The 23,613-nt window shown below is 50.1% G+C and overlaps 9 protein-coding genes across 9 annotated transcripts; 1 reads left to right on the forward strand and 8 right to left on the reverse strand.

The window, feature by feature from the left end:
* Positions 1 to 607: 607 nt before the first annotated feature.
* EI97DRAFT_412319 (t-SNARE) lies at positions 608 to 2,518 on the reverse strand. Its single transcript, XM_033796760.1, has 5 exons — positions 2,285 to 2,518; positions 2,053 to 2,194; positions 1,537 to 2,000; positions 1,206 to 1,485; positions 608 to 1,156 (listed from the first exon to the last, which is right to left on the reverse strand). The coding sequence occupies exons 1-5, from the start codon at positions 2,288 to 2,290 to the stop codon at positions 1,086 to 1,088; spliced, it is 963 nt and encodes a 320-aa protein (XP_033656895.1). The 5' UTR covers positions 2,291 to 2,518; the 3' UTR covers positions 608 to 1,085.
* Positions 2,519 to 5,455: 2,937 nt separating this feature from the next.
* On the reverse strand, positions 5,456 to 6,883 carry EI97DRAFT_430438 (uncharacterized protein). The gene has a single exon (XM_033797690.1). The coding sequence runs from the start codon at positions 6,648 to 6,650 to the stop codon at positions 5,628 to 5,630; it is 1,023 nt and encodes a 340-aa protein (XP_033656896.1). The 5' UTR covers positions 6,651 to 6,883; the 3' UTR covers positions 5,456 to 5,627.
* Positions 6,884 to 8,534: 1,651 nt separating this feature from the next.
* On the reverse strand, positions 8,535 to 9,128 carry EI97DRAFT_455616 (uncharacterized protein; the record flags this gene model as incomplete). Its single annotated transcript, XM_033800659.1, has 1 exon — positions 8,535 to 9,128. One exon carries the CDS (start codon positions 9,126 to 9,128, stop codon positions 8,535 to 8,537), a length of 594 nt encoding a protein of 197 aa, XP_033656897.1.
* A 702-nt stretch (positions 9,129 to 9,830) lies between these two features.
* On the reverse strand, positions 9,831 to 10,988 carry EI97DRAFT_439722 (uncharacterized protein; the record flags this gene model as incomplete). The annotated part of the gene is made up of 1 exon (XM_033799574.1): positions 9,831 to 10,988. One exon carries the CDS (start codon positions 10,986 to 10,988, stop codon positions 9,831 to 9,833), a length of 1,158 nt encoding a protein of 385 aa, XP_033656898.1.
* A 343-nt stretch (positions 10,989 to 11,331) lies between these two features.
* On the reverse strand, positions 11,332 to 12,786 carry EI97DRAFT_173704 (uncharacterized protein). Its single transcript, XM_033793449.1, has one exon. It carries the CDS (start codon positions 12,660 to 12,662, stop codon positions 11,676 to 11,678), a length of 987 nt encoding a protein of 328 aa, XP_033656899.1. The 5' UTR covers positions 12,663 to 12,786; the 3' UTR covers positions 11,332 to 11,675.
* A 110-nt stretch (positions 12,787 to 12,896) lies between these two features.
* Positions 12,897 to 15,243, forward strand: EI97DRAFT_430441 (uncharacterized protein). The gene is made up of 3 exons (XM_033797691.1): positions 12,897 to 12,962; positions 13,016 to 13,055; positions 13,119 to 15,243. Exons 1-3 carry the CDS (start codon positions 12,950 to 12,952, stop codon positions 14,980 to 14,982), a joined length of 1,917 nt encoding a protein of 638 aa, XP_033656900.1. The 5' UTR covers positions 12,897 to 12,949; the 3' UTR covers positions 14,983 to 15,243.
* A 903-nt stretch (positions 15,244 to 16,146) lies between these two features.
* Positions 16,147 to 18,067, reverse strand: EI97DRAFT_430442 (uncharacterized protein). The gene is made up of 8 exons (XM_033797692.1): positions 17,931 to 18,067; positions 17,807 to 17,872; positions 17,684 to 17,748; positions 17,457 to 17,632; positions 17,146 to 17,404; positions 16,744 to 17,095; positions 16,543 to 16,695; positions 16,147 to 16,492 (listed from the first exon to the last, which is right to left on the reverse strand). Exons 1-8 carry the CDS (start codon positions 18,021 to 18,023, stop codon positions 16,184 to 16,186), a joined length of 1,473 nt encoding a protein of 490 aa, XP_033656901.1. The 5' UTR covers positions 18,024 to 18,067; the 3' UTR covers positions 16,147 to 16,183.
* Positions 18,068 to 18,506: 439 nt separating this feature from the next.
* EI97DRAFT_464648 (uncharacterized protein) lies at positions 18,507 to 19,754 on the reverse strand. The gene is made up of 2 exons (XM_033801429.1): positions 18,953 to 19,754; positions 18,507 to 18,904 (listed from the first exon to the last, which is right to left on the reverse strand). Exons 1-2 carry the CDS (start codon positions 19,376 to 19,378, stop codon positions 18,695 to 18,697), a joined length of 636 nt encoding a protein of 211 aa, XP_033656902.1. The 5' UTR covers positions 19,379 to 19,754; the 3' UTR covers positions 18,507 to 18,694.
* Positions 19,755 to 21,875: 2,121 nt separating this feature from the next.
* EI97DRAFT_370485 (uncharacterized protein) lies at positions 21,876 to 22,779 on the reverse strand (the record flags this gene model as incomplete). Its single annotated transcript, XM_033795235.1, has 3 exons — positions 21,876 to 22,107; positions 22,159 to 22,324; positions 22,374 to 22,779. 3 exons carry the CDS (start codon positions 22,777 to 22,779, stop codon positions 21,876 to 21,878), a joined length of 804 nt encoding a protein of 267 aa, XP_033656903.1.
* Between the last annotated feature and the right edge of the window lie 834 nt (positions 22,780 to 23,613).

The following is a 23,613-nucleotide window of genomic DNA, read 5'->3' on the forward strand; positions in this document are numbered from 1 at the left end:
TGAACTTGCCCTGCACCTGCTCCGTGAGAAGCAGGAGCGTCAGACTCGGAAGCAGATGAATTGCCTTAAGAGACTACTCCCAAAACTACGCAAGGCAGCTGAAAAACGGCTACTACGCCTGGAAGCAGGAGGCCTTCCAATTCAACAGGATGTATCTCGCTGGCAGTCAGATAATCACTGGGAGAAGAGGCAGCGCCAACTTATGGAGGAGCAGCGGATGAAGGAGATGGGCAGCAGTCCTCCTCCACCTGAGCTATATGCGTGGATTCTGAATGAGGAAGGAGATCTGGTGCGCAACCCTGAGATTGACTGCGATTGAATTACGAAGCAAACAGGAATCTATAGGTTTTGTTATATAGTATTGTTGAGCTTATAATTATCGTTGAGCCTGTAGGCCCCCTGCTGCGCAGGGGGCATTTTCCGCAGGAAAATTCGATTATATAAGCGACCCGTCGGGGCCCGATTACAGCACCGCGTTGCTGAGCTGAATCAATGAAGAACGTCTCGTATATGGCGGTGAGGAGAGTGGCGTACGCTAGGAGAAGGGTAGGCGACCTTGTTATCAGCCGTGCAAACATGACTCATGTCAAAACATCACACCATACGACACTCTACCAAACAATTCAAGTAGATAAAACAACAACTCTACGGAGTATATATTCGCGGACAAAAACAACAGCAACCTATATCGGCTCGAGAGAGCCCTCGACCTTGAATCCAACGAGGTCGGCAAAACAGAATCAAACCAAACGAGATGAGGGAGATGACTTGGGTGAGACGCCGATTTTTGATAAGGGAAACAACAGCTGGAGACAGGCCAGGAGACGATAGGGATGGTGATGGGAAAGTGGCTGAGCTACAAATCCACCAGTAACTCTATTATACAAGTTTATAACTGGGCCGGCCTGTGAAAGATTACTGGTTACGAGAACAGAGGTGGATATTGAGCTCCGCGCGGAATGAAAATGAGGCAACATGTCTATAGTGGAGTGGAAGTTCTCAAAAGGATAGGTTATTGGACCGCTTCTCAATATTGGGTGCCCGCGGCCCCAGACATGGCAACGAACATGAGTGCTCGCACCACTTCATTTGTTCTGTTGCCAGGGCTTGGTGACGACCACAGCAACTATGACAGCAATGATGATGATGAGAAGAACTGGTTGTGTTAGTCGACGTCTTCGGGAACATACTGCTGGGATGCTTACCAATCAGGAGGCACCACCATTTCTTTCGGTTGCGGGATCGTGCCTTTTCGATAGCTCCGCTAATCTCAGTGTTGGCCTGGACGACATTGTCGTGAATTTCTTCGCCCTTTTGCTCAATGTTTTCGACCAAAGGCTCCTGCTGCACGACAATCTGGTCCAAGTCCTGGAACAGTTGTGCAAGCTCAACCATCTGTCGCTCAATTTTCTGAATGGCCTCGTGGCGCTCCTTAACGTTCCTGAGGGTCGACGAGGCTTGACCACGGCGGTCAGAGTTCAGGAGCTATAAAACGTGAGTTAGCAGAGGGGCGCACAAGAACAAACGGAGGCTTACGGCTTGTTGGAAGATGGGGGCATTAGGGTCCTCGACGGCTTGCCGCACTTCCTCCTCCGTGGCATCAGGCCTGACAATGCGGTATTGGCGCTCTGCTGCGGCCTGCGAGTCTCGGCGGAATTCTGCTTCGAGGGTCTGATACTTGTTGATTGTTGCCTTCAAACGCCTGTCCACCTTTCCAACTTGCGGCGCATTGCGAGGGTTCCCAGATTCGGGTTTCGACTTGATGTTCTTTACTCGTGTGACAAGAGCGCGGTAGCCCGTCATAACCTGGGTGCTGAGGTTTGTGATCTCGTTGGTGGACAAGTCTGGCCGCGCCAGAACTTGCTTGAACATGCGCTCCAATGTGTCGAGCTGGCCATCAATCTGGTCGAGGGCGCGATCCACTTCCCGGCATTCATTAAGGATAGCATTCGGGTCGGCGCCAGCTGGCTGCCCATAAGGTTGCATCTCGACGGAACCCGCTACACGTTGTTAACATCCAGTCGCGTCCATAAAGGGGCACGATGCACATACGATCATCGAAAGGGCCTTGTTGCGAGTAGCCACCCTGATTATAATTGCCCTGGGAATAGTTGTTGTACCGATTGCCTCCAGCACCGCCATCGCGCTGGTCGTAGGGGTTGGAGCCGTAGCCCACCTGGTTGTAGCCGCCGTACTGAGCCATGACAAGTCAGCAAGAGGCATACGAAGAGTATGAAAAGGGTTACAAGGGAGTCCATGGGGGGCAACGAAGGGCGCAACGTACGCTCATTGTGCTGAAACAGTGCTCGTATGGTGGTTGGATTCCCTCAGGAGCTCCTGAGACAACAACGGGGCGGACTATTTACCGCGACGAGCGCTCCGAGTGGCAGCTGGAGGAGGAAAATTTCACAGAGGAAGGGAGCCAACTTGCGTGTCCTGAGAATAGGGAATTGATGCTGTGCTGCGGATAGTTTTGTAATTGGGAAAAAGTAGTGCGAAGGCGTGGAGGAGAGTTGACGCGGTTGTCTGGGGCTGTGACAACCCTGGAGCTGAAGTTAACCGCCAGGAGGCTAAGCCGTTTCGAGCGGCACTAGCTGTCTACGGAAAGTGTCGGGTGTTCCTTTCTTGGCATATCACTCCAGTGGTGCCAGACCTTTCGCTGCTGACAGCTATTAGCCACCATCCAACTATTTTTGCACTGCCACCGCTCCCAAGGACTTCGCCTACATTCCCGTTAGATGGAGAGCATGCCGGAGATAGGACTTCAAACTAGACTCGGCCTCTATCATGCACACCGAGTGGGAGTATTTCGAGCGATTGAGCTTCCCATCTCACAATGAATAAGGGGAAGTCAGTTCTACCTTCTCTGAACGATTCGGAACAGAAGGTATCCTAATACTGGCTCAATATCGTTTGTCGTATTTATACGGACGAATGAATTCGAAGAAGGCATAAGAGAATGCCATTGACAACCGAAATGACTAGCCTGCGGAAAGAATGCGGCGTTGTAATCATCTCGCGCTTTTGCGTATGGCAGATTGCCAGCCGAATATCTCAACCGACCTCGTCGAGATACCTCTGGTTATGCGACTCCAACTGTTAGTGCGGCGTAATGGCGAGAAGGCACTGTAATATCTTTCTGCAGGTATACGCGGGATGTCATTTCTGAACATCATCGCCACTATATCCCTGCAGTTTGCTAATGTGGCAGCTACAACTTTTCTTATATCCGTCTCCGTGACAGGGCTAGAGCATGATTTAGAGAGGTGAGCTTGTATAGGCGGTCTTGAGGCACCTACGATGAGATCTTCTTGCAGTCGACAATGCAGACCTGCCCCCTTGGTGATTAGTATACACAGGACCACCAATACTAACTCAGCGGCTTTCCAGATCGACACCAAGCACGTCTTCACTGGCTCAGGAATTTCGACTATCCAAGCATTGGATATAGGACGTGCATGTCGATTCCCTCACCATCGTCCTCCTCTGGCGAAGTCTGACCGTAGTAGCCCATGATAATATCGGCCTGTTAGCAACGACCAGATTAGGTTCTGCTTTTATCATAGAATCCAGGTACGGACCGCACGTCGTACCATCTCAACTTTTGATCCGGCACTGCTATTCCTCTGTTCTTCGGCCAAGTCACAGTGGTTACGCACCGCACTTCAGTTATTACCATGCGGCATTGATACTGTCGTCTCCGTGACGGAGACCGTAGAGCCGTAACTGATTTTCGTACGACACTCCTGCACCTTTGAAGCAGGAAGGATATGGCAGCATGACAGCTTGCGATTGGCGCTTGACTGCATATGTGGACGGCGAGATACACGAGTGAGTTCAAGCGTCGAATTTGGTGGAAACCGCAACTACAGAAAACCTCTGCGTTTGGTTCTTTGGAGCGTCATCCATATTGACCCCCGTGGTGAGGGACACCTCACGCAGAGGTGCGTCGGCTTCCGGACCGGTGGCTGCTGTAGACCGGTTTATGTATTGCTATAACTACACCCTTGGAGTGATCAAGCGTCTGAAGGTGGCGGTCATGACTCTGGACAATACCCAAATCGAGGCAGAATATAGCGTTGAATTACTCCAGTACAAGCAATAAATCCATGACCATTAGTGACGACTTCATACTATCCGTAAGGCAGATAAGGTTGTCCAGTCAACGACATCTCCGCCTGTCAGTATGTAATCGGAGGTGTGTGCCACCTTGAAAGGCTACTTCCTCATAGCGTATCGCAATGTTACGAGTCCGTCTGATGCCGGAATGTGTGTCAAGGCTTCTGGGCCGGAGGGGTTCTTAAGAGTTTGTGAGGGGTGCTCGTTGGCTTGCCGCTCCTTTCAACAGGCGGACTCGGGCTTTGTTGATCATCATACGTCCGTCAGACTACGACGTAGCGTGACCGGGCCCTTCTCTGGTTACTATGGAGTGGATGTTGGTTTACCAAACGCTGTCAAATCATCCTATCTATTCACTGTGAATTTGTATATACCTTACAAGTGACCAAGGGCTTCTGGTGGCGGATCACTACGATCCAGAAGTCCGTGACGCTGCATTGAACGGCACTATTTCTAGATGTAACTTTATCCTTTCTTGAACTATGTGGAAGATTGGTTTTTATATCCGGAAGAAGAATGTGAAGGTCAAGATGACGACATATGTTCCCGTGCAGTGGTAACATCCGAAGTCGACTGGATACCCAGCTGAAATGCTAAATAGAAGACATTTCATTGTAGGCCCTCTTTAGAAGCATCAGTATCCTAAGAGTTGCTTGCCATATCCTGAAGTTTCAAGGTTATCCTCATCACGGTGTTTCCTTACGGCCCAACTACGATCTCGCCCCGCCGCCACTGCCAGCACGAAATCTTCAAATGCCGCCTTCCCAACCCAGTCACAGGACCCCATCCCTCCGTCGCCGGAGAACCATCCACAGTACAGCGGTGGCTAAAACCTGTTAGAGCTTACACCCCTCAGAATGCAGCCACGGGTTGAGCCGCCTCAGAGGAGTCTTTACTCTGCAGATCAGCGCACGCACGTTTGCTGCTGAGGTGCGAATTGGGAGATATGCGGCATTGACTCAGGGGCAGAGCATGGTGTTTATCGATTCTGATCTCAAGTGGAGGCCAAAACATAAGTCAAGCCTGATCAAGCTTTGCGTGGAAAGTTTCGCGAGGCCAGCTGAGGACACTAGAGTGAATAATTGAAGAAAAGGTATGTACATTGTGAGGAATATCATGGGTTTGCAGTAATCCCACGGTTTCTCTACGTATATCGGCGGCCGCGAGCTTCACAGCTCCATGAGTTTTTTCATGGTCAATTTTCAGGGATATCAATAATCACGTGATTCACTCCTCACCAGTGCTTAGTCATCATCCGTATTCACTGTCATCGGTATGGTCTCTTTTCCACGATATTGAATCATCCAAGCCGAATTTAAGCCTCAGAAATTATGTTTGCTAGTGTACATGCCTGCCAAACCCGCTGAGATGCCACTGCGCTTCAGAAGAGAGCTCCCGTTGTTCCTCCACCTGAGAAAGTGCTATGATCACTTCTCCGCGCCGCCGCCCCTTCCCTAAAAGCCGGAATTCTTCTGTAGCTGCTTCCTCATCCTTCGTTCTGGGCATACCTAAACGTGGTTCTCGTCCCACCACTCCTCGGGGCCACCCATTCCACCCTGAACCCAACGTTGGTAGTCTTTCTCACCCCTTTCCATCTTCTTGATGAGAGTATTCGCAAGACCGGGTACTGGCAACTGGCCCAATCTTTTGAAGCTGAGAGCCGACATGTAGCAGCTAAACAGCTCTGGCTCTGCCAAGCGAGGAGGGTTCAGGAGGGACTCCAATTCCTTAGCTGAGAGTCGGCCATCCTTGCTGCCGTACCTCAAATGGAAGCCGTTCTCCTCGTTTGGCATAAAACGGTCATCAACTTCTACCTGAGGCTTTGGCTGCTCTGCAGGACGCACTTTCGTCGGAGGCTTTGCCACTGTTGCTTTGGCACTTACGGATGGGATGATGAGTGGAGCTTCTTGGATGGGTGCTGGTGTCGCAACAATCTTCCGGGATGGCGTCTTGCTGGCCTTTTTGCCCTCGGTGGAGCGATGCCACTTTGATGGGGGGGCGGGTTCGATAGGCGAGGAAGGAGATTCAGACGGGGTTTGGATGGCAGTGTTTGAAAGTGACAGGGTGCTGGACGACTTCTGTTGAATCTTCTTGAGACCTTCTGGGGCAGCCGTCCTGCGAGCGGTGATTGGCGGAGTGGCATCCTTCCTGCTGCCCGGGATTCGGACAGGTCGTCGTCCGTCCTTGGGTTGGTAAATACTCTCGTTCATCGCGATGGTGAGGTCATCACCGGCGCGGCGCCGCCGCTTGACTGGGCGAGTCGAATCAACACCGGGATTAAGGTGCAGAGGCGTCCCGTCATACACTTCACGAGAGTCGAGCTCTAAACGCCGCTTGGGAGGTGTCTTGGGTGGCGTTGTGGTGGGATCGATAGCCTGTTGCTTCAGCTGTCCCTGAGTCTCGGTAGTCCCGTAGCTCGGTTCCATGGAGTGCTCTGGATCTGGCGTAATGGAGGACAGTATCCCTGGAGTATCGGAAACGCCAGAAAACTTGACTGTTTCCTTAAAGATGATCTGGTGATCTGGGTGCATTTTCGCTGCTGGTATGGATAATGCGGTGAAGATCGCGTCTTGGAAATCAGAAGAGCGACTTTGCGTCAAAAGTCGTACACGATCAAAATCCGAGGAGATGAAAGTTTGCAGGTGGAGAGGAGCTCTAGAAGTAGGCAATAACGTGCACGTACCCTCTTGGCAGGCAGTCAATAGCATTGTAAGCAGAAGGCTTCTGTCGTCGCTATTGTGAGGTTGTGAAAGGTTGGAGTGGGTGGCACGGTTGAGTAAAGGCCAACCTTGGAAAGGTGTGGTGATATTGTCCGAGGAGCCAATAAGAAGTTAGTCACCATCAGAAGACAGAAGGCCCGAACAACATGATCGCAAAACCCCTAACAACGTTGCAATTCTCTTCAAGGCCTTATATCATGCTTTGTAGACTTCCATACCCACAGTTTAAAAAGTGACCCGCAGTTGTAGTCTCGCGTCGCATGAAAATTTCATCTGCAAGCTTGCCCATGGACTTCAAATGCGGTCTATGATGGACGGAATTCGCTATATCTACGGCCTCCATGCGTCAATACTTCTGGTTAAAACCTTTGCAAAGAACACATGGCCCACTTTCCAAAATGCCGCATAATTGACACACTGTGACGAACACGCTGTGTGCAAATGCAGTACTCCTTGTGCGCGTGAGCCAAGATGATGCAGCCGAGTCGATATGGATCGCGGCAACGTCACTGCTTATCTCTTCGTCTCATATACGCCGCGAAACCAGAAGTGTTTTCTGACGAGAACAGCTTGGATTTTATGTTATGATTATGTGTTCTAGGAAAAGATTTGAAGAGCATGTTTCAAAGCAGTGAAGTGAAGACGTTTGCCACACAGCTCTCAGTACATATTGTCTCAGCAGTCACACATAATGCCGGACCTAGGTCTTGCCTCAAAAGATTTCATATGATTTAGGTTTGTCTCACATGGAGAAAAGGATGGCTTTGGCGACGCGGCTTTTGGTATAAATGCAGGTCTTTGTCCCACTCCAACCTCTAACCACCCAAGGAAAGAACACCGAGATTCCAGATTCCCAACTCGAAACTGTACAAATTTATCTACGTCGACAATCGTACAGCAGGAGACGATCATGGCCGGGAATCGTTGTCCCAGACGGGAATGCAAATTCACTGACGTGAGGGGTGCTACGATGAAGACTGGCGACTGCCGGAACATGCACCCGGATACCTTCTGTCCCATATCGAGCCATGTATGGGACCGAGGAGGCAGGGGAGTCAAATCCAAGTATCCGCGCAGCTGGGCGCATCGATGGTGGTGCAAGAAGGTGTGGGATGATTGGCGTCGAGAGCATCCTGATGAAGAGGTAGATGAGTGGACGGATTCGTGAATTGTGAAGGAGATGGGCCATTATACAAGCCGGCGAAAGTGCCATGGGCATCAAATCAAGAGGGGCCACATCTGTAGCGAATGCGGAAACTGGGGTCGAGCACACCGGTCAGATGTCGATGACAATGATCTGACTAGTTCCGTTCACTGACGTGGATAATTGACATCTGAATTCATGAGTCTTGTTGCATACTAAATTATGTCAAGTACCACGGTTAATGTGCACCTGCTTGTCTATACCTGAGAACATATTCAAATGCCATTCTTAACTGCATGTTCGCGATATCATTTAGTCGCTATGACTCTATGAGAGTGCCATGATAGGAGTAATGATTGTAAGACTCCGAGATGTAAGTGATCAATGGCTTGTCATCCTTTATCGTTAGGTCTCACACTCGCCGTGCTATCAAGTTAGGTATCCATTTCATGTTCGAAGAGTTTCGGCTGTCAGTCTTTACATTTGGGCTCGACGTCTCCTTGAGCCAACATCTATAAGTCACTTCGTATATTGTCCTGCATCTTCAAGCTTTAGCGCTTGGCTATGGACATCTTCTGCCCTCGCATATACTCCCTGACCTTCGTACGCCTCTCCAGAAACTGTGTCGCTGCTATCTCTTGCCCCTCCAAATCGACGGTCGGGAAGACTCCAAGCCCGCCATCAACTTCCTGCGGCTCGGTGCAGAATTCCATGAGCTCCGGAAACCAGGGCTTCCACATATCCCTCTTCAGGACCCTCCCGACCCTCGCCTTGATGTCTCGCCTCGTGAGTACCTCCCGGATATCAGGCAATTCCGACTTTGGAAACGTGCTCTTCAATGGACAAAGGACCGGCCCCTTCCATCGTGCCGTATAGTGGTTTAAGCGACAGATGTAGCAGTCACGGAAGCATATGGGCAGGTAATCTATCCAAAGGTACTCAATGAGGCAGGACTGGTGGAACCAGTGGCCGCAGACTCTGGCGCAGAAATTCGGCGTATATTCACTACCGCGGTGGGTGACTTGCTGACATAGACGACAAGGCCGAGCTCCTTGGGCATCTGGACGGTATTGGAAGTTATCATAGATAAAGTCTTCGGCTGGTGGAGGAAGACGGACGGTCCGGCTGTTGGTTTGAAATGCCATGACTGTTCACTGCCGCTAAGACTCTCAAATGCTGGGCACTTCGCTATAACGAGATCAGGTCTCGTGGTTGAAGATGGGTTGCGTTGTAATTCAGGGGATTACGTTGAGAGACGAAGACTATAAGGCTGAGCGACGAGATCATGTTGAAACACAATATAACTCGTGAAACGACCTTGAAGCTATTGCCTATTCGGCGGCCAGTGTTGTCCAATGTAGGTCGGTGAAAGTGAGACAGATTTACAAAACATTGTATCTTGTGAATGCGAGTAGTGTGCGACCCGGTGGGAGGGAGGAAGGGCTTATCTACCTTACATTGCAGACATTGTGCAGCTCTCCCACGATGCGTCCTCGAAAATGGGTGAATGTGTAAAGGGGAAACGTGGAGCTTATATATAGCGTGGTTCATGAGTGTAATCACAGTCTTGAGAAGACTGATCCGTTGTAGATCTAGACATCAATAGGACAGTCAGTATAGAAGTGAAATGTATTGAAACGTATGGGAAGCATATCCCTGAAGACGAGTAATACTCTGAATACTTGGAAAACCATGTTACATGCTTGCGTGCATGCAGGATCTCTGGCCTACCAGTGTCGTGAGCTTTTGTATGCCCTCCAAAAGAGTTCCTGTCTGAGAGCAATCAAAGGACGATATATGCTTTTGCGCTTGCTATTAAGCGGTCTACGATGATAGCAGCTCAAACATCACCCTCTCAACGGGTTGGCAGAGTCCAACTCGTTTGTGAGATTGTCTTTTCGGAGGCTCGTCTCATTTCTATCGGTCCTCGTCTCTTCAAGCTTCTCGTCCAGCTCCTTCAACCGCTGGAAGAATCGGTCCTTATCCAGTTTCGATAAGCCTTCAAATATGGGATGATTCGAGTTCAGCTTCCAGGCGTGCTCCAGTGTGTCCATATCAGCACCAGCAGGGATACTCTTGCGCCACGCTTGCTTCTGGACCTGGGCTGCGCTCCTATGGCGTTGCTTCCTATCTTCCACATCAGCACAAAGCGTAGAGAGACGGGCGTGCAGTTTAAAGCCCGATCGGCCAGGATAGCTATTTCCATCGTTAGCATTCGGAACATCGCCCTGGAACGCTTCTACTTGCTCGGTAGCCGCACCCGCACCGTAGCAGTCCACTTTGTAGTAAAGGAGATGGGCCTCGAGACGCTGAGTCCTAGCACGTATGTCACCTGGGTTAAATGCTGCGAACTGACGGTGGAGGTTTTCGCACAACAAGCAAGGCTGCTGGACGGCTTTCTGTTCCTTCACTGCAGCTGCAAGGACAAAGTCTCTAAAGCAGGAGACGTGGTAATAGTGGCCACAGGAGTGAAGCCTCCATCCGAACTCTTTAGGAAACGAGAAATCGGAACCGCAATGATGACAAGCTGTTGACCCGCCATGGATCTTGATTGGAATAACGGAGGCCCACAGGATATCTGTTTGCAGAACTGAGAGATCTTTCTGGACATGCGCATCCTCCTCCTGAATCGGGGTGGTAATTAGGTGGTTCTTCGCAAGACTAACACAAGGTTCATGAGTGCCAACAGTCATGATTCCCTTCATCTGTTCGGCGGGCTGGGGCAACAGGGCCTTCCGCATCGCATCGACTCGAGCCTTCGCGTTCGCGCGATTCAGTGGTGGGTTAAATTCCCAGTCGTTGCCTGTCGGCGCGGCAGCGACTTGGGCATCTTCATAACGAACAGGATCACGGTCACCGTCGATGACAGCTGAATCTTTACCGAAGATTGAAGTTGCTGAGAAGTCCGAAAGTGACGTCTCTGCGACACGAGTCTGAGCGAAACCACTGTCTGTAGCAGAAGATTTGGAGCGGAAGTGCGTATTGAGACGCTTCAGAAATGCCATGTTGGTATACCGAGGTTGTGAACAACGGCTCCAATAGCTCACTCACTGTTTGGTTGTTCAATGAGGTAGAAGTGGGAACATGTGGAGGTTTAAAGGAACGAGGACATGATCCATTGTGAAATTCACATAATCCCTTCCGTACAATGTGCATTTCCTGGTAACATTGAAGACACCGTATCACCGAATAAGGATCGGTCGCGCTTCACTGACGGTGAATCCTGCCCAAGCGAGGTACTGTTAGCAGACCGTGTGGTCTCGCTGATGGGACCGATGATCACAAACGGACAGACGGCTTTCGAGTCCGTTAGGTAACGGTTGCGGAGATGATTACGTCCTTGCCAAGTGCAACGAGGTGTCAGGCTATGCAGCGGTGAATGCTCGAAATGTCCGGAGAGTCCGGTGCCCAGGTAGAAGACAGTCCACACTCGTGCGCTCAATACGGGTTTCTCGCGTCTGGTAGCCGAAGGCGGAACTGACTCCCGAGGAATTCAGCACTCCTCGATTCAGTATAGAGGAGACGGACATTGCGCAAATCTTGGACTGCCGCTTATCGGTCGAGGGCCCAAAACTGAGACTTAGACCCATGGATAGACACAACCCATAACATTACCATGATTTCCAGAGTAAGAGGTCTCAGATAGTCTTACATAGAATTACAACTCGCATCCTACAGCCGTCTTGATCCCTTCAGTCCCAACCCCAGAGACGTTTTATGACATCCCCAACAGTGGATTGACCGGCCTCTCTACGCTTTAGCCGGTTTATGCGCTCTTCTACGAAAGCCGCCTCCACCTTCTTCGCCATCCCGGTCTGCGCACGCAACTCGGCGAGGAGCGCCTTGCGTTCGAACTCTCGGTCTTCTTCCGGAAGTTCTGCCAGCTTCTGTTCGTACTCCGCCCGTCTTTCTGGTTTTATCTGGCTCCATACTTCATTGTCCTCGTCCATGTCTTGGCTGTTCGTTAACCCCTGTTGCGGAGAGCCTAGAGGCTTTCCACCCATGGCTTGTGCAATGTTTCGTTTTGATAGGACGCTCTCAAACTGGGGTATAGGCTGTCCCTCTTCTTTTGCCTTGGCGATCAGTGCTTCTTGCTCCATCAGTTGCTGATAAAGCTTGTCAGCGTGCATTTGTATCTTCTCGTCCTCCTCAGCGCTTCTCTTCTCCATGCTCAGAAAGCCCAAAGCTTTCAAGAATTTAGCTTGCAAGTCGTAGCACCGATTGAACTTCCTGGTCTCCTCCCGGCAGACTGTTATCGCCTGCTTGAAGCTGGGATTTTTCATACATTGGAACTGTTCCATATACTCCAACGCACAGTTTTCCATCGCAACGCGGCCAATTTCCGCCCTTCTGTCATTATAGGCGTCGACAATATCCTTCAACTTTTCCTGTTCCCCTTTGCTCTGATCCAGCAGGGTTTGCTGGGGAGTATAACTCTTCCATAGATGGGCATATCTTCCGTCCTGAAACTGCGATTCGGGTGGCACGACGGGTCGCTCAGAGTCAACGGATTTCTCTTTTGGTGAGGTTTTAGCGACCTCCTCGGACTTCGGTTTCGGCCGGGAGGGCAGGGCAGGCTTGGGTCCTGTAGGTGCTTCGGATTCGAGAAAGTCGCGGAGAGAGGGATCGAGCTTGTCCTTGGTTTCGGAGCTCTCGCTGCTACCCCATAACCATCCCATTGTGTGTTCAATGTGTCACCGTGGAAGTTAAACGGCCGCGTGAGGTGTGTTATGGCTCTCTACAATAAAGTTGAGGTTGATTCTGGTCTAATTATCGCATCTGGAGGGGAATGAATGATTGATTCTCCGTTTTAACTTGCGATCTCACGAATTGGGTATAGTCAACCCTTGGCAGGCGCGTCATCCTCAACCGCATTGCAAACAACGCGTCTCCGCATGATCGTAGTAGCTATAGCACCCTCCCACCCTAGACCAAATCCCAATGTCCGGCTCATCAATATAGCGAAATGGCACCTCTGGGTGAGGAATCCCCCTTCTTGCTTCTCTGAACTATGCTGATACATACTATGCAGATCGCGCTGAACATCGGCAACAGCGTATGCGTGGCGCTGGGTACGCCCCTCCCTTCGAATAGACCCGTCCCCTTCTCACAGCAGCTGATCAGTAATGGAATAGCGTCGCGAATGTCCAGACAAACTTCAGTTTCAACCTTGGGGCCCTGTCGCGGCCCGCTAAACAGGTTTCGCTTCCGCCTCCGCTCCCGCGGACACGCACACCTGTCGCCAATACTCCACCTGGCCGCCCGGGATCCGCTCAGCGACATCGCAGCGCGTCTGTTAAGAGTAGTTCCGTCAAAAGGGGGCCTCAAACAGCGCGGCAAGGAATCGTCACTCCGCAGCTGGGGAAGAGAAAGCGGGGCTCGGATGAGGCAGCGGGAACAGACGCCAATGATGTGGACGAACTCAGCCCCGAACACCACCTTGGGAACCCAAGCCCGACCGAAATAGCCATACGAATTGCGAAAACCGTCTCGCCAGTCCGCGAGGTAGATGATGACATGCAAGATGAGTTGTCACTTCTGGATGTTGTCAATCACGAGGCGCCGGCGTCCCTTTTCACGAAACCTGTAAGAAATGATTCAAGCACACCCAAGATCCGTGATACACCTTCAAATATAGACAATCAAGCACGCGGTCTCTCGAAACCCGTACCGGTCACCCCTGTCGGACCTATTATTCGCAAACAACGGCTGGATCAGAAGGTTGGACAGACTGGGCAAGCCCCGGAAGGAAACAGGAAGGAGCGAGGGCTATCTCAACCTGATTCTGATATTCGACAGTCGGCTTCGCATAATAAGTCGACGGCAGGCGAGACATTCATTGAAGATGATGTTGATGAGTTATCCCCGGAACAAAGCAGCGCGAGAGGGTTTCAATCAGCGTCCACAACGCAAGCCTTCCTTCAGCAGACCCCAACCATCAGTACCGGCCAAAGAGGGCCGGAATCGACAACATCTCCCAAGGGAGGGCGGCTCCGTGTAATGGCGACACACGAGGACGATGAAGAAGAAGACATAGTGCAGTCTACGCCAGCCTTGGATAAGCCACGTCGTATACAACGCGAAAGTATCGACGTCGCCGAAAGCCGACGCGGATCAGAGGCGAATCCAGACCATGAGGACCACGGCGCGCATACGGCTCGCCGGGAACGTGATCAGGCTCGCCGCAGCCCTGAAGAAAGTGGCGGCAAATCCCCCTCACCTGAGGAGTTCGACGATGGGCAGCAGGAAAGCGATGAGATCCCTCCGATGCAGCGTCGCACACCTCCATTTCGCGCTCGTGCCCCCGGGAAGAAGACTATGACCAAATTGCCAGCCGAAAAACCTGCGAAAAAGCGGCGGAAGACGGGGCCTTCTCAAATCATACAGGTCATGCGTCTGAAGGGCTTTGCCGTGAATGCTCTCACTGTAGTTGATACGACGCGTAATCTGATGGAAGAGTGGACAACACATCGCATCAATAAGATGACCGAGCAATTGACAAATGTCAATGATGGGTCGCGTGCCAAATTGATCCGACACCACAGAAACGTCATTCTGGCTTATAGAGACCAGCTAGAGGACGATCTGCTCGAGCTCCAGGATGCCAATGACACTAGCATTGATAACGTCAAGAAACTCAAACAATTCAGTAGTGAGAACAAGCGCCTAAGAAAGGAGTACTTTCAGCTTCAGCGTGATCGTGAGCAGATAGCGCTCGAAACCGATGACATTACAGAAGGCTTTCTGAATGAAAAGAAGGACATTGAGACTCGACATGGGCTCAGCTCTTCGCTATATGATATCCAAGCCGCCATACAAAGCGGGAAAGAGAAGGCTCGGGCGGAAGGCCGGGAGAATGAAGGGCCAGAATTACCCCTTAACATGTTACTGGAGAATGTCTCGATGAACTTTGGACAGTCCACTGGGCTTCTATGGAAGATAAAGGATCTGAACGGCTTTCTCGGCAAAACTGCAAGTCTGCTGGAAAGGAAGGTGTGAAGTGTTAGGTCGGCACTGATGTGTTGCCGACTCGATGAACTTGCTACTGCTTGCATACTAGCTACTTGAATCAAGTTCGTTGGGAACCAGAACCGTGTCCACGTTGGGATCACTGGCCGCGACAGTGAGTGCGCTACGTTCATGAGGCGAAGATGTTATTGGTCATGGAAGCGCGGTGGGTTGCCGTTCAGGAATCACAATGTCGTGGCAAACATCTCCACGCATCCCCGTTATCCATAGCTAGCCTACGAACTGTCCAAGGTGTCTCACGGCGCAAGCAACCCCTTTCTTCGTCAGTGAGTGAACCTGCGTTCACACCTCTGCATTTCTTTACGCCTGTGCGAAGATTTCTTCCAAATGCGATTCCTCCGGCACCTTTTCATTACTTAGTTTCTATCGGTAACATGTACAAGGGCTGAAAAATGAAGAAGAGTGCGCGTGTTCACTCTTGCAAGACTTCAGTTCCAGGTTAGGCGTCAAGGCGCTCGACTGTGCTCCCACAAACATTGGATAGCTTTATGCAGCTCTCCAAGGAGCCGGTCTGGTTTGATAAGAGCGGCGAGGCACTGGAGGGGTGCATTGACAAAGGAATCGTAGAAGCCGTCTCTTACGAGCTTCAAGGGCCAAATTACTGGTTGCAGAGATGTCCTCAAACGGTCAACTTCGTCATTAGTGTCCACCGTATGGACATTGGATGGTTTCCTTCTCTTTCTATTGCTCTCTGGATCCTCGGCCGCTGCCCTCTTCTGACTCTTTATAGGTTCGGTCAATTCTGTGACATCTCTCTTGAGCTTTTCGTCAGCAACATCGGTCTGTGTGGCAATATCGCTTATCAATTGCTGTACGTCTGCCAGACATTTCTGAACTTTCCTGATTGTTTCACGTTCCGTAAAACCATGATTGGGACGTGGTATGTCTGCCTGTTGAAAGGAAGAAAGGACAACCTGCATTTATACACCGCAAATCTGCCTGTGTGAAAAACGCTGTTTGCAATCTTTTTGCGCAAGGTGGGCAGCCCGGAATCGCCGATTTCACTCCAGTCCCCCGTGGAAAACGTTGAACACGAAACCGTCCTCGGAAACACCTACCGGATATTTTCCACGGCAACTCCTGAACCAACAGCAACATTGAAGCGACGCTGAAGTATTAACTCACATTATCTATGCTGTAATAAAGCTCAAGAACTTACATTTGTGCCTTGTTAAGCCCGTCGTCTCCAATATGGCCTGACCTGCTGTTTTTGAGCCTCCGAGTACTCCGCCATGAGTATAGCTGTAGGGGTGATGTGGTTAGCGTCAGCCACAGAAACCCTATCCGACTTCTCGTCTTCCTGTCTCTTGGGAAGCGTGTTGAATCCTCTGTTCTCCTTGATCATCCATAAACGCCAGCACACTACCACTATCACCGTCAAGGGAATCGTGACAGCCCAATAAATCCACAAATACTTGGACACGAGTCCTGGATCCTGTCCTTGTGGTTCCCAATTGAACATACTCATACTGAAGAAAGTCTGTTGTTGTAAGCACGGAACTTTGTGTTCATGAGGGGAACCGATCGTACTGCAACGAATGTAGGCGGGAGAAATATCATGGTCACCAGCGAAATGGCCTTCATTGCGGCACTGTCGCCTTTTGTAGCTGCAGCAATCCGTGCACTTTCTTCGGCAACAAATCGACTGATGCGATTCTCCTCCTGTGCAACAAGACTGTGTCCCTGATTCCTGTCAGCATCCGGGAGCTGCTCTTATCCCTTTTCACTGACAAGTTGGATGTGATTCTCCACCCTCGTCCTCAAGTTCGATGCTTGCGACAGAAGGCTACTGTACAGATTTGTCGTGAACTCAATCTCTTGGACCAGGGTTTGGTTGTGCGACAGCCCATCATTGTCAGGAGAATATAGCTTTGATCCCAGCTCCTGCGCAGTATTGCGGAGGAATATTCCTAGCTCTTTACCGAAGGCCCCGGTGTGGAGGACTGTGCACAGTTCTGTGGAACAGGAAGTGAGCCGACGATTTATTCTCTCGAACTCTATGTTCCCGCTTCTCAGAAGAGAGATGGGGTCTGCAGTCCCATCCAACACTCCAGGGATGGCATACCCTATCTCAACTTCGGCTCTGCAACCGCTTAGCGGGATGTGTCGTTGACATGTTTTGTGAGGCCCCACCTTTGAAGGTTGTCGTCGATGGAAACTCGATAAGCTTCGCTTTTCGCTCTATGCTTACGATAAATTCGGCATGGCAACAAGAAAGGACTCTCGAAACGTAGCTTATCTTTACAGGTCTTGAGATACTCTATGAGGCTCTGTGAATCATGGTCTAAAAAGCCGTGAAGGAATGCCCTTGTCGTTCGTCTTTTCATGTTGTACGTCATGGACATAGCGTCATAACCGATGTTTATACTGTTGCCAACTTTGAAAACAAGGGCTTTAGGTCGGTCAGTAGTTTGCCTGCTATAGGGACAATGAGGTGGACAGACAGAAAAGGTCCGTTGCTGACGACCCGGGGCTACGTTCATAGAACCTTCCGAATGCGCCATTGTTATTGATGATGGCTTCCACGGAGTTTTCATTGAGATGGAATGCTTCTTGGATTTGGTTGAAGGTTGGCAGTCCACATCCTATTGCAAATGGATGCTGGTCAAAATCGCAGGCTCTGAGTGGGTTCAGCTGGCGAACGAGTTACACTGGGATTCGTCTCCCGTACATCAACCTGAGTATCATACTCTGAGCCAGATCAATGGAATCGTTTGCATCGGTCTTGTATGTGCCCTTCGCATGTTGGACTAAACACAAAATAATAACCTCCCCAATGACCGGCGGGTTATACCTCTAACTTGAGCCAATCTTCTACACGATCATACGGCAACTGACCATCGCGCGCGCACAGATTACCCTTATTATGTACCGTGAGAACAATGCAACGGTGTTCCCAAGTACCTGGGTAGACTCACCAATTTATCTTCCCACACCTCGAAGAAGTATAGTGTTGGTGGGCTGGGTCGGGTTACAACTCGGGGTCTGCGAATCGAAGAGTGTGGATTCATGTCCTGCGAAACTTCACGCAGCTTGAATCAGAGTCTTGGTGAAGTGAAAATGCGAATGTAGGAACGAGGCTGGGAAACTGATTTTGGGCAGCTGAGGCTGAGACTGCGGGGGTGCACGGCAACCCTGGTAGCTGCAGCTGAAGTCGTAATGACCTACTGTTTGCGGTTTTCCGCATGCAGACGACTGGTCAAGTCTCCCAGGTAGGAAAAGTGGTAGGTAGCGCGGACATGTGTATGTAAGATTGTTCGTTGTTGTTGCATAGCACAGTAATGATACTTTGATATCCCTCGCGTTCTATCTTACAAGTACACTAAGTCAGAAGAGTACAATTACGCTCACTTTCTCATATCCACCGAAAAGCGCGCAGAGACTTTGGTTATCATTATACCTCCGTGCTCTATATCGTTTAGGGCTAGAGTTCAACCAAAATAGAAGTGACTACGTTCTTTGACATGAGAGAAGGCCAGTGTTCTTAAGTTGAACTCCTATTCATTTTGCTAAACGGATGATGATATCTGTTCTAAGCGTTGAGAAATCGGGAAGACGTACGCCCAGAAACAACGCTTGCCGTAAAAGGAGTATTCCTATATTGCTAGACTCCGTGCGTCTTATTCCGAGAATTCCCAGTTGCTATGTAAGTACACGACAAATCCATTCCACAAACTCTTGCTTAATCCTTCTTTGAGTATTCAAAGAAATTATCCACAGCCTCAAGGTTCAGAGCCCCAGACTGGCTCGCAAAAATTTCGAGGCTGACATCGATTGTTACAGCGAGGGGAGACGTTCCTCCGTAACCCGTTACGCCTTCATTCCCCCCGGCACTCATGCCGAAATCTCCCTTCTTTGGTCCTCCAGGTGACAGTCGAACGCGTACTAGGGACTTAAAAATGTTAGCAACGTAACACCAGGCCCACACTCTGTGCCTCACCTTCTTATCCCCAATACTAACAGCGTTGATGAGGTTTCCGTTCAGGCCATCCGTAGTTCCCCTCGCCACCCACCGTTTGTTGATGGTGACCTTCCAGTCTTCATGGAGGTGAAGATCCAAGGCAGCACGACACTCGACTTTGGTGGACTTTTCCGGGGTGGACTTAGCGACCATCGTATTCTTATAGAAAGCCAGCGTGAAATTGTGATAATCCTTCGACGGGTCGTTCGTCAATATGGGTAATGTGTTCTCTGGGTCGGGGAAGCTGCAGCCATTGCCGGATAGTTTGACATTGCTGATCCGTGCCTGAGCCTCCTTGGGTGCGCGAGCGATGATGCTATTGCTGAGACTTGGTTCCTTCGTTGAAAGGGCGGGCAAGGCGACCGCTACAGCGGTGAAAATTGAGAGGAGAATTGTCGTCTTCATTGTGAATGTTTTCGGGAAGGAGCCCACTGATCTGGTGGCGTGCTCTTGTGAAAAGAATTTGTTGGAGATACCTCCAGAGATTGCGCGAGGACTTTATAGACTTACCCCTTGAGTGCAAAGCTGTGTTCAATTGGCCGTATTGCGCTCCAGTGCGTAATTTGCGCCCTCGCATCTCATATAACCACGGTTAATAGATGCTGTGTAATCTTGCCTCGCAATTGGCTCCCTTCTGCGAATATTCGAGTCTGGATGATGTCGCTCATGCTTATGGGGCTCGCGATCCGGATGGCTTTCCATTTTCGTTCATCGAATTGGCGTTGGTAAGGAACGCTCTGCCAGTATACATGCATTGACAGACAAGGAACCGAACTATTTTTGGTGGGGTAATGTAGAACGCTGGCAGGTAAAGGCATGCTGGAATGTGTATGCGGACTAAAGAGGTTTAGCCAAAATCCTTCCAATAGCATCTAATATAACGTGTTTCCCATGCGAGCTGGCACCCCCAAGCGAGCTGGCACCCCAACCAAGTTACATGTCTTTGCAAGCCTATAACTCAACACTACAACAAGATAGAGTAAATTGCAGGATACTAAAGTATTATTCAGACATATCGCTATTATTTCCATCCTCAATCTCTATGTTGCAGGTGTGTACATTGTGGCCAGTCTTGCCGCAACGTCTACAGCACCTCTCTCCTGAAACCCTCTTTGCAGGCTTCTTATCCTCTCCCTCCTCACCAACTATCTCAGGAGCAATCAAATCAAGTACCTCGCCAACAGTAAGTGTATTCTCTGTTCAGATATACTTTCTTTTACACCCTTTTCTCTCTGTTGCAGCCTCAGCTACCTCTCGAAGCCCTGCCATTTCCTTGTGCATCAACACCATTTTATGTGCTATTTTTTCAGCACCTTTTCTAAACTGATTGATAGCTTCAAGGATAGAAGCAGGTGAAGAGCTTTTATGCCTTTGAATCCGATCGTAAATAAGTGTAGATTGAGCTTCTATCTCGTGGGCATTGCATGGTGTTTTAGATTCCTATATGGCGTCCTGTGATGCTGGAGGTGTAGGCGTACGAAGGACCACATCAAGCTTTGATAACATACTCTCAGGGTTGTATGGGACTAGTCCAGCAGCTCGGAAACTTGCACAGATGTGATCTCTAGAAAAGGCCTTATTAAAGGCCTTTATAAAGGCTGGCAGGAAGCTCTCCTTCTTAATATACTTGGTGCTGTACCATGCCAAGACTGAAATCTCATCTCCATATACCCACTTTAGCAGCGAGAAACATACTAAATCAAGCGGTTGCAGGATGTGCGACGAATGAGATGGCATACAGAGAACAATAATCTTCTCCTCCTTGCAGAATTTGTGAAACTCGAATGACTGATGGCTCTCGTGGCCATCGACAATCAGTAGCCTGTATAAGCCTACACTACGAGCCTTCGTATGTGTATTGAAGTGCTTTAGCCATGCAATCGCAAGCTCGTTTGATGTCCAGCCATTAGGATTAACCTCAAGGACCCAGTCCCGAGGTACATCGTGGTACCAGGAAGAGATAAGCACCTTGCCAGCGAAGATAACAAATGATGGGATTGCCTAGCCTGCTGCGCTGATGTCCTGGATTACAGTAACCCATTCGTGGTTGCCTGGCTGGATTCTCTTTGGAGCGCTCCGCTTCTCAGAGCCTGTGAAAACCATCTGAGCCTTGATCTGACCCATCATGAAGCCGGTCTCATCGAAGTTGTAGGTATCTTCATCCTGGATGCCGTATTTCTCTTTAATAGATTGGACAAGTGAGAACCAAGGGCCTATAATGCGTGGATCTTCGTTTAGAGCTCGCTGTCAATCGTACGGATGGCTCTGTCAAAGCTTGATCCCAGGTGTATGCTTGTTGAAGTTGTCAACCCAGTGGTGGCCTACAGGTGGTTGGCCTCGCTCTGTAAGCAGATCATTGGCCATATCTTGAACCATAGTCCTCGTGGCCCTAATTCCTCTTAGATCTAGATCAAGTATGTATGCGACAATAGACTCCTCTTCTAGCTTGGTCAACCTCTTTGAATTGGGCTCGCGGTTGCGTCGTGAGAGTGCTCCAGCGCGTCGGGCTTGAATAGTGCTTCGAGGAACATTATAGATGGCGGCAGCACGTTTTTCGCTTTCAATCTCATTATTCTTAATTGCTAATAGAGCAAGCTATAAGTCAGCCTTGTTATAGCACTTTTGCGTATTGCGTTGTTGAGGCATTGTGGTTAGAAATTGTCAGGTTCAAAAAGTTTGGTTGGGGTGCCAGCTCGCTTGGGGGTGCCAGCTCGCATGGGAAACACGTTAGTGGTCATATGAAATATGAAACATCACCTATACTCCCAGCTCCCAAGTGTAAAGAAAAGGTCAACATGCACCAGACAGGCAGAAATACATGCGAGGTGAATGTTGTTCTGAGCTGTCAAGTGTCAACTCGATAATGCGGCATTCGCCACGATAGGCAATCATCCGAGCTTAGTTAGAATCTGATCACATACGGACACGGTGCTTCATCCCAGTTTCTGAAGTTATCCTTTCGGATCTTTGTTCCAGTCTTCAAGGCGTTCCACATAGTCCAACCTGAGTCCATCATCAGACCAACATGGTGAATGCCCTGTCTGTCCGTGTTGCAGTTGCACCGATTCTCGTCACTCGGGGAGCCTCCAAAGAAGACAGCATCGCCAGCACGACGCTGCGCCCATGATACTTTTCTGCATGCCAACATTAGAGCCGATCATGTTCCGTATACAATGCATCCTTACTTGTATTTCAGCTTCGCTTCACTGGCGCAGTACATCTCCCGTGTCACTCTGAGGCCTTCGGCGAACAAATCTCGACCAGTGACCTGGCAGAGAGCCCATGAAACCAGACCTGAGCAGTCGAAACCTCCTCCGGTAGGGCCTTTGCAATTACCTCCACCCCATTGGTCTGTCGTATTGTAAGTAGGGCATCGGTAGCTAGTGTACAAGTGACTTACATGGTATGCCTTCAGCCTCTTTAGCTTTCCGCAAAACCTTCTCCCCAAGATTAGGTCCGGATGGGGGAGCTTCCCCACTTAGGCAACATCTGAACGTTGATGGCCCAGGGCAAAGGCCTGTCAGGACCGTCCCGGCACACTCGTCGGTCCAACGACAGGCTCCGCTCTGACTACCCCGTTGACAGGAAGGCTTGGTGCAGCACTTGATGTTGTCAGGGGTGCCGGGACAGGCGCCCGTGATATACGTCCCTCCGTCGCTGGCACAGGAGCCCGTAGAGACGCACACACCCTTGACACCGTTGGCTCCTGTACATGGACCGTTCACGACCGTTTGGTGGGCGTGAATTGCAGTTGCGTTAACGGCAGTGGAGGAGATAGCCAATGCAGTGATAATGGTTCGCAACATAATGAACTGATGATGACAGGAGTCGACTTCTTCAAGTCACCTAAGGGAGGACTGTCACAGGAAGAATTACATTGGTGACCGGTAGACGGCATTTATGAGATCCTCGTAGAGTGGTGGATCTAATCCTGACAAAGCTGAATCTGAAACCACAAGTCGGCGTATCTCATGACTTGCCTCGTGTTTGCCAACGCTCCTGTTGAGTTGGAACACCACGAAGAACATGGCTCGAGACGTAGTAGTATACACCCGCGCTTGTTTTGCGCCTAGATGAGCTCGTATTCGCAGTACTAACAATAGTCCGGGGAGGTCCGGTTACTCAAAGCCTGAAACGTACGCCTACCGGAAGCACGTCTAAGATCCAATCACCGCATACGAAGCGGTCGTATCTTGGCATTTGCGTCCAGTGCGTGGCGAATCTCTGCCACATACGAGATCATCATAGGCGTAGAGTGTCTAGTCTGAAGGATCCACACGTACCGAGTGCATGATCGCTTCGGTGTTCATCATTCGGAAGCCGATAGCGCCAACCTGCTATGTTTGGGTTGCTAGGCCATATCCTCATTCTCGGTTGACGTATTCCAGTTTATTCCGAGTGGAATATCGAAAACGATTCGCTAGTATGACTGCTGTGATGCGATGAAGTGAGGCATCTGGCGTGTTGCGTCCGGTCATCATGGGCATGTCCATGTTCTGAAGCTTCAACATCTAACGAGGAGTCCATATTTCAGTTGTTACCGTTTAGATATCTCTGGTGATATTATTGCGCATATAAGGAAGGAGGTTTTGAGACTTTCGACAGCCTCTTTTGATATGGACATCCCCTAGGACGAAAGA

Source organism: Westerdykella ornata (assembly GCF_010094085.1).
Source record: "Westerdykella ornata strain CBS 379.55 unplaced genomic scaffold EI97scaffold_3, whole genome shotgun sequence".
Taxonomy (NCBI): Eukaryota; Fungi; Ascomycota; class Dothideomycetes; order Pleosporales; family Sporormiaceae; genus Westerdykella; species Westerdykella ornata.